Source organism: Alosa pseudoharengus, unplaced genomic scaffold (genome assembly GCF_046254945.1).
Source record: "Alosa pseudoharengus isolate Yale_2024_CS ecotype anadromous, Long Island Sound unplaced genomic scaffold, YU_APseudo_1.1 YU_APseudo_1.1_scf_14, whole genome shotgun sequence".
NCBI lineage: Eukaryota > Metazoa > Chordata > Actinopteri > Clupeiformes > Clupeidae > Alosa > Alosa pseudoharengus.
Genome location: NW_027468609.1, coordinates 6,436,303 through 6,442,959, shown reverse-complemented (window position 1 = coordinate 6,442,959; position 6,657 = coordinate 6,436,303). Strand labels below are relative to the sequence as shown.

The following is a 6,657-nucleotide window of genomic DNA, read 5'->3' as shown; positions in this document are numbered from 1 at the left end:
TTATCACAGGCCACTTGCAGGAAAGACATTCAATTATATGTACTGCCGATAAAATAAACTCAAAACGTGTTTCCATTTGGTTGCAATTTGCATAAACTGATGAGTGAAAACGCTATTTACGACTATATGTTTTAATTGCAGAGTAGACTATACCAATCTAGGTTTGGGGACCTACTGGACTCTGTAACTCGTTGGTTTAGAAGAGCATCAGTCTGACTGTATCGTTTAGTTTGTTCCCATTGAGAAAAAATAGAACTCAGCAAAAACTTTGTGTGGCTAGAACGTGTCTAAAAGTATATCGAATCCACAAACAATACCATCTACCCAGACGCAAACGCAAACGCTGTGTTTACGATGCGGCCAAGGGAGGGCAGCATTGTTCTCTTATGTGGCGTGAAGAAAGCGGGAGATGGGTAAGAGCGCGTCTGGGACGCAGCCTACACTGAATTCGAACAGAATTGTGTGATGTGTGCTAAGTGTGTGTGTCAGTGTGCAGGCGAGGTTGGAGCTCCAAACACATGCTGCAAAACTCGAGATATTTTTCTCATCCAGCCTGGGGTTAGCCTACTAGAGATGGAACCATAATTCGTGTCTTCTCTTGGAGTGAATTAGATCATATAAACTGGAAAGCTTGATTTTTTTACTCTCAGATAATCGGTTATAGGAAATAAGAGTTGCTTGACAGTTCATACGATCTCTGGCGAAATGTGGGGACTGGCAAGCATCATTTTGTGTTTACCTTTGTTTTCACAATATGTGGAGGCTCAAAGCAAGGTAGGTCTATTTTAACAATCTAACAATTGCTTTTTAACAAACTATTTTAGATCCATTAACGTTATGCATTTTGGGGCTGACATGTTTAACTTTTAAACCAAACGCAATTATTATGTTGTTCTAATGATATAACAAATCATGAATTTAGGTTCATGCATCTTATCTTCTGGCTACTTTGATGTCACAAGAAAACGTATTATTTCAGTGTATGGGAGAGCCTTTCACTTGCAATCAAATTGTGAAGTTAGACATCAATGATGGATTTTAGTTGCCTTTAGTACTTGTTTCTGATGGCTTTTCAGAAGTTATTTGTGCAGTGATGCATGCCAAACTATAGAGATTTCCTGAGCCTCCCAAACTCAACTCTTATCCTTTTTTTTGTAAGCCTCAATTCCTCTGGGATTGCATGAAGCGCCCCTTATTGAAAGATTATTGCAAGCAATGTTCGGGATGTTATTATTCTTAATGAACAGATTCGATTATGGTCAAAGCCACATGGAAGGCTTTACATAGTTTTCACATCAGTAATTGAGAGCAGACCCTCTGAAGCTAGTCTGGATTGTGCACAGAGAGCCGGGCAGCAGGTGGCCAATCCACTGAGCGAACAGGGTGTCCATCGGCGCGCTGTATGCATGGACCTGGCACCGGTCCAAACATCCGTGCTCAGTGAGACGAAAATGGTAAAGTTGCCAATTATGTTGAAATGTTATCTCGACAAGCCAACGCTGAGAGGAATTTGACTCATGACAGGCAGTTTTAATTGTGTTTTTAGTCCCTGTAGGCGAAACTCATTCCAGTTATAGCCTATCAGTTGTTTATAACTGGCAGCTGCCAATGAGACACCAGTTTTAACAGAAATAATATAACACCGTCCATTTTTCTTATTGTTTTCAGCTGTAATAACGTCGTTTCATTGATGTCGCGAAATACCAATAGTCTTTTTTAAACAAACCTTTGTAGAAGGCTATTCCACGGGCTTGTGTGCTCTTTGTTTTGTTAGTGACTAAAACCACAGACGGCCTCTCGGATTTATACCACACGAGTATTGGAGTACTTGAAAGCGGCTTGCCCAAAAGCAGAATAGCCTCTTCGGGGTGGCAGCTTACGGACAGATGAAAGAGCTCTTGGAGTCGAGACGGGCTAACGGGGTAGTGGAAGTCACTTCTGGTATAACGGTTGGTTAACCTCGAATAAAACGGCAGGAGAAAAAGTGACATGGTGACGCCATGGCGCATCAGGACACACACTTAGCAGAGGGCATGGGTCCCAGGAATGCAACCCTAATCAGATAGCCCATGTGAGAGGACAGGGGCCCATGATGCGGAGGGTGGGCTATGATGTGCTGAAATGAATAGACCTTTTCTTGTGTTGTGCCTACACTTGTGTTTTCCAGTCACAGGCTTGCAGTAATGTGTAAATACAGCTGTATTGATATTCTTTACCTAGGTGTCTGACACTGACTCTATGCTACTCATATAAATCATACAATTGTATAGCCTAATTCATACATTTGTAGTTGAATGTGGTCTGCAGCACTTGGCTCAGAATGGTTTTGGTGTGTACACAACACTCACACACACTCCCCTTCTCTCCTTCTCTCTCTCCCTCTCTCTTTCACACACACACACACACATACACACTATCACTTAGTATAATGATGTACTGTACATGCAAATAACTGGGAGGAAGGGGATGCCTAACACACGCTCACCCATTCTCACAGAGGACTGCATTTACTCTCAACAGCACACTGTATCAGACTGACTCAGTGAAAATGGAATTTTGGAAGATTTGGTTCGAGGGTCTTTCCCCCAGTGAATGCTCTGTCTGTTTTCCAGTGCTATGGGTGCTAGCTATGGACACGTGGTGTATATTAGACAAGCCTAGCATGGACCCTTCTCTGCACAAATTCTCAGGCTCGCACACACACACACACACACACACACATACACACTTTGAGTGAGGTCAGAGGTGCCTGGGGGAGAATGACAGACTCAGAGGAGGTTAAGCTGCGCCATAAAGCACTGCAGCCACACGCACTCTCCTCGGCACTCTGCACTTGGCCCCCTCACCGTCTCTCCCTGCCTAGCCATGATGCAGGCGAGAGGATTTCCCCAAAGATCCCCTGCGAGAGTGTGTCGCAACAGCTGTGTCCCTCTCATGCCAGATGCATGAATGTACCGTGGGGTGGGACTCAGCTGTCCAGTTCCCCGCACTGTGTTGACTTGGATACCACCGCAGCCTGTTCCAAAATAGCATTTTTGCTCCGGTCTCATTGTTAGCGATTGCCAGTTTGCCTAGGAGTTTATTGTGTTTTCAAACATGCAATTAATGGGTTCTATGAACAGTGCCGAGTGCGGAGGGTATTGTACTTGTACTGGGTGATGTTGAACAGGCGTGGATAATCAGAAGAACTAGGCTCCAATTTCCATGTGTAAGCATCAAAATAGAGTGAAACATGGTGTGCTGTATGCCCTCAGAGACAGAGCAACGACAGATTTTGTGATTTTGTGTAAATAAAATGTAGCGTGAAATGGGAACAGTGTTTGAACAATAATATTAGTGTTGTTTGCACAGCTGTGGGTTTGTAGCCATCCCTGGTGCTGTCTTTCGTTCCCTCTCACTCCCTTCCCTTTTTTTCTCTCTTTCACTCACTTACACCCAGTCTCTCCCTTTCTCTCTCCCCCCTCTTTCTCTCTCTTTCTCTCTCTCTCTCTCTCTCTCTCAGTTCCCATAGACCACACTCACCCCCACACCCTTCTATAGACACCAACAGGAGGGTCTGTCTGGGACTCTCTTACCCTGACAGGATGTCAGCCTCCCTCACATGTGGGGTGTCACCTACGGTCAGAGTGCCCAGCTCAGCTCAGCTCAGCTCAGCGCTCTGGTCCGGTCCGGTCCAGTCCGACGGCAGCTCGCCTCCCCATCATTTATCATGACTGTGTAACAGAAACAGGAGGGGGGTGTAAGAGAAGGAGCCCTCTGTGGCCACTATATCACTTTTGGAATTGGGAGGGGTGGCTTGTTGTGTCCCACAGGAGGAAACCACAGGCATTAGTGTCTGGAGCCACTAGGAGTAGCCGCTAGTTTAATTAGTCAAGCCATATGGGGGCGGGGGCGGGGGGGGGGGGGTCTGTGGGAATGAGGCGTTTTAGTGGAGTGGTCTTGCATGTGGACTTACATGAACTTTCACATTCTAGAGACTATGAGTTCTTCCAGGCTGAGGGCAATCCTGTTGTAACAGGGATGGGTTGCCCACCCTTGGCCTTCAATCGGTTGTCATGGAAAATAAAGGCTTGAGATGGGGGGGTCCAGCAGGTCTTTAAGCATGTGACGACTCTTGTGCCTGGTTATCCGCTCTCAGGACAAGCCACAATGCAAACAATGACTAGATGACCACAGATAACAAGAACGGACACCAGAGAAGAGATTCAATGAAAAAAGACAAAGACTCTCAAAGTGCAACTAGTTGCCTGAAAAAAATCACCCCACATGATTTAGACTTTAGGAGTCAGATCATACAATTGACAATCTCAAGAGCTGCTCCTTGCCCTTGTGACATGGAGGAATGACCGGATGGATATACAGTAACAGACAGAGGCAGACAGAGACAGCTGCCCTCCTGAGTTTGATCAAGCTGTAGTAGTAGAAACAGGGCATCTGAGTGCTACTGTGCAGTGCAGTGCTCTTGCTGCTGCAGGCCTCAGCCACTGGCATGTGGAGCAGGGCTCGGGAGCCAGCCAGCCAGCCGGCCGGCAGAGGCAGCAGGAAATTGAAGGTATCAGTGACTTCAGCTCCACTCCACCGTCAGCCCAGGGACTGCCGTCAGTCTCTCTCTCTCTCTCTCTCTCTCTCTCTCTCTCTCACTCTACCTCTCTCTACTTCTCACTCTCTCTCTCTCTCTCTACCTCTCTCTCTCTTTCTACCTCTCTCTACCTCTCACTCTCTCTCTCAGAGTGAAGAGTGTAGCTCCTCACGGAGCGCTGGCGTCTGTTGAAGGAAGAGGCGGAGCGAGGGAGTTCATAGACACAAAGAGATTAAGAATATAATAATGCCTATAGCGTGTGATTGTAGAACGTTACCATGCATCTGGACTCGGCTCACGACACGCTGTCGAGGAATTTGTAATAAATCACATTACCTGGGGCATAAGTGCTGTGCCTTAATGTCAACACCCAAAAGGGCCCCCAGCTCAGAGGAAGAGAAAGTCAATAACGTGTCACTTTTTGTGTAAACCGCATATCTCCTATGTCTTCATCGAGCTGTTTGCAGAGCGCTGCTCATATATACAGGACAGTTGGGAAGAGGGGTAAGAAAAAGTGCAAAAAAATCTGTCCCCTGGATATTTGTTGAAATTTCCTATTATAGGATAGCCTGGCTAACGTCAGACCTCATCTCATTGAGATGGGGTCTGGGAACTAGACATTCATTTTCTCGTATTTGAAACGTGGTTTACGAATGCCCAGAGCTGTTTATTGGGCGCTACAAATGTCTATCAAATGCGTCTGTGCATAGCTCATAACGGCTTTGGTGTGTCATCATCGTCTTGCTGCCCTCCCTCCGTTCTGTGATTGGTTCCTTCGTTGAGGTGAAAACGAAGTCCATAGAATCCAGGCTGCCTAGCAGTGTGAATAAAATCGTGCGCGTAAGGCAGCATGGGAAAACCCAGGCTAATTATAAGAATGAAACTGGGATTGAGGGTGCATCGGAGTCTCATATGTGGACCAAGCCATTTCTGAAGGGCAAACTTGTCCCTCTGTAATCCTCTCTCTCTGTTCATGGAGTCAGTGCTGGTCAAAGGCGCCGCTTTATGGTATTATACGTCTCATACCGCGGGACGTAAAGCCATGAAATAACTTCACCGGCCACCCTGTAACCCTCCCAGCCAGTGGAGAGGGTCTTGGGAAGCTCGGTGCCCTCCCAATTAAAATGGTCCTGAGAGGAGAGGCGAGAGCAGAGGGCAGGGTCTCCCTGCATGCACCGGGCACCTAATGAGGTTTGGGCAGAGGTTCAAGACTGCAGATTGTAACCAAGCTAATTACCTGCACCCTGTTTGACCAGCAGGACTGAGTGGTGTGTGTGTGTGTGTGTGTGTGCGGGGAGGAGAGCCTGCTGCCCCTTCAGCTTCTAGGCTTAGGGAAAAGGACATTCCACAGCGATAGGATTACGGTGACTTTGATCTGTTGTCATACACCAAACGGGTGGACATCAAGAGGAACAATTAAGCCGCATGTTTATTTTTTCCCCTCTTACTTTAAGAGTCTTCGGTCAAGGTGTCTCTCTTTCTTCCACTCTCTCTCTCTCTCTCTCTCTCTCTCCTCTCACTCGTGACTGATTGAGTTACTGTGGTGATGGTTTTGGAATTTCACAAGAGGCCCAAACAGTGGTGTTGTGATGCCCTTTGATATCAGTAAGATACTGTAGCCGTATTGGCAGCAGGGGAGAAGGCAAACAGCCACCCAGCTTCAGACAGCTCATGCGTTTCAGCACATACTCAATGTAACAGACAGGAAGAGAAGGTCTATCTTAAATTCATTACACTGCATAATTCATAAAGATGAAAGGCCTGTAGAGGCATTTTTATTGAGGGAGTCAGTGCACTCACACCCCATGTTTGGGTTCCTCTGAGTATTTTTGCATGGAGCTAACAGTTTGGAGTTCACATGACCAGACAAGTGATATTTTGACTAGTAGTAATCAGTCTTTGTGTTTTTCCACCCAGTTATCTTGTCTCCTTGCACCCCCCCTCCCCCCCACTCAGTCTGTATCCCCTGTCTGTGTGTGTGTGCTTGTGTGTATGTGTGTATGTGTGTATGTGTGTGTGTGTGTGTGTGTGTGTGTGTGTGTGCTTGTGTGTGTGTGTGTGTGTGTGTGTGTGTGTGT

The 6,657-nt window shown here is 46.5% G+C and overlaps 1 protein-coding gene across 1 annotated transcript in view; it reads left to right on the top strand.

The window, feature by feature from the left end:
• The first annotated feature begins 489 nt into the window (after positions 1-489).
• The window catches only part of LOC143122759 (olfactomedin-like protein 2A), a 22,854-nt gene continuing 16,686 nt past the window's right edge, over positions 490-6,657 (top strand). Inside the window, exon 1 of the mRNA XM_076283612.1 lies at positions 490-774. Within this exon, the coding sequence (XP_076139727.1) occupies positions 706-774 (69 nt within the window). The 5' untranslated portion in view covers positions 490-705. The remainder of the gene's footprint in view (positions 775-6,657) is intronic.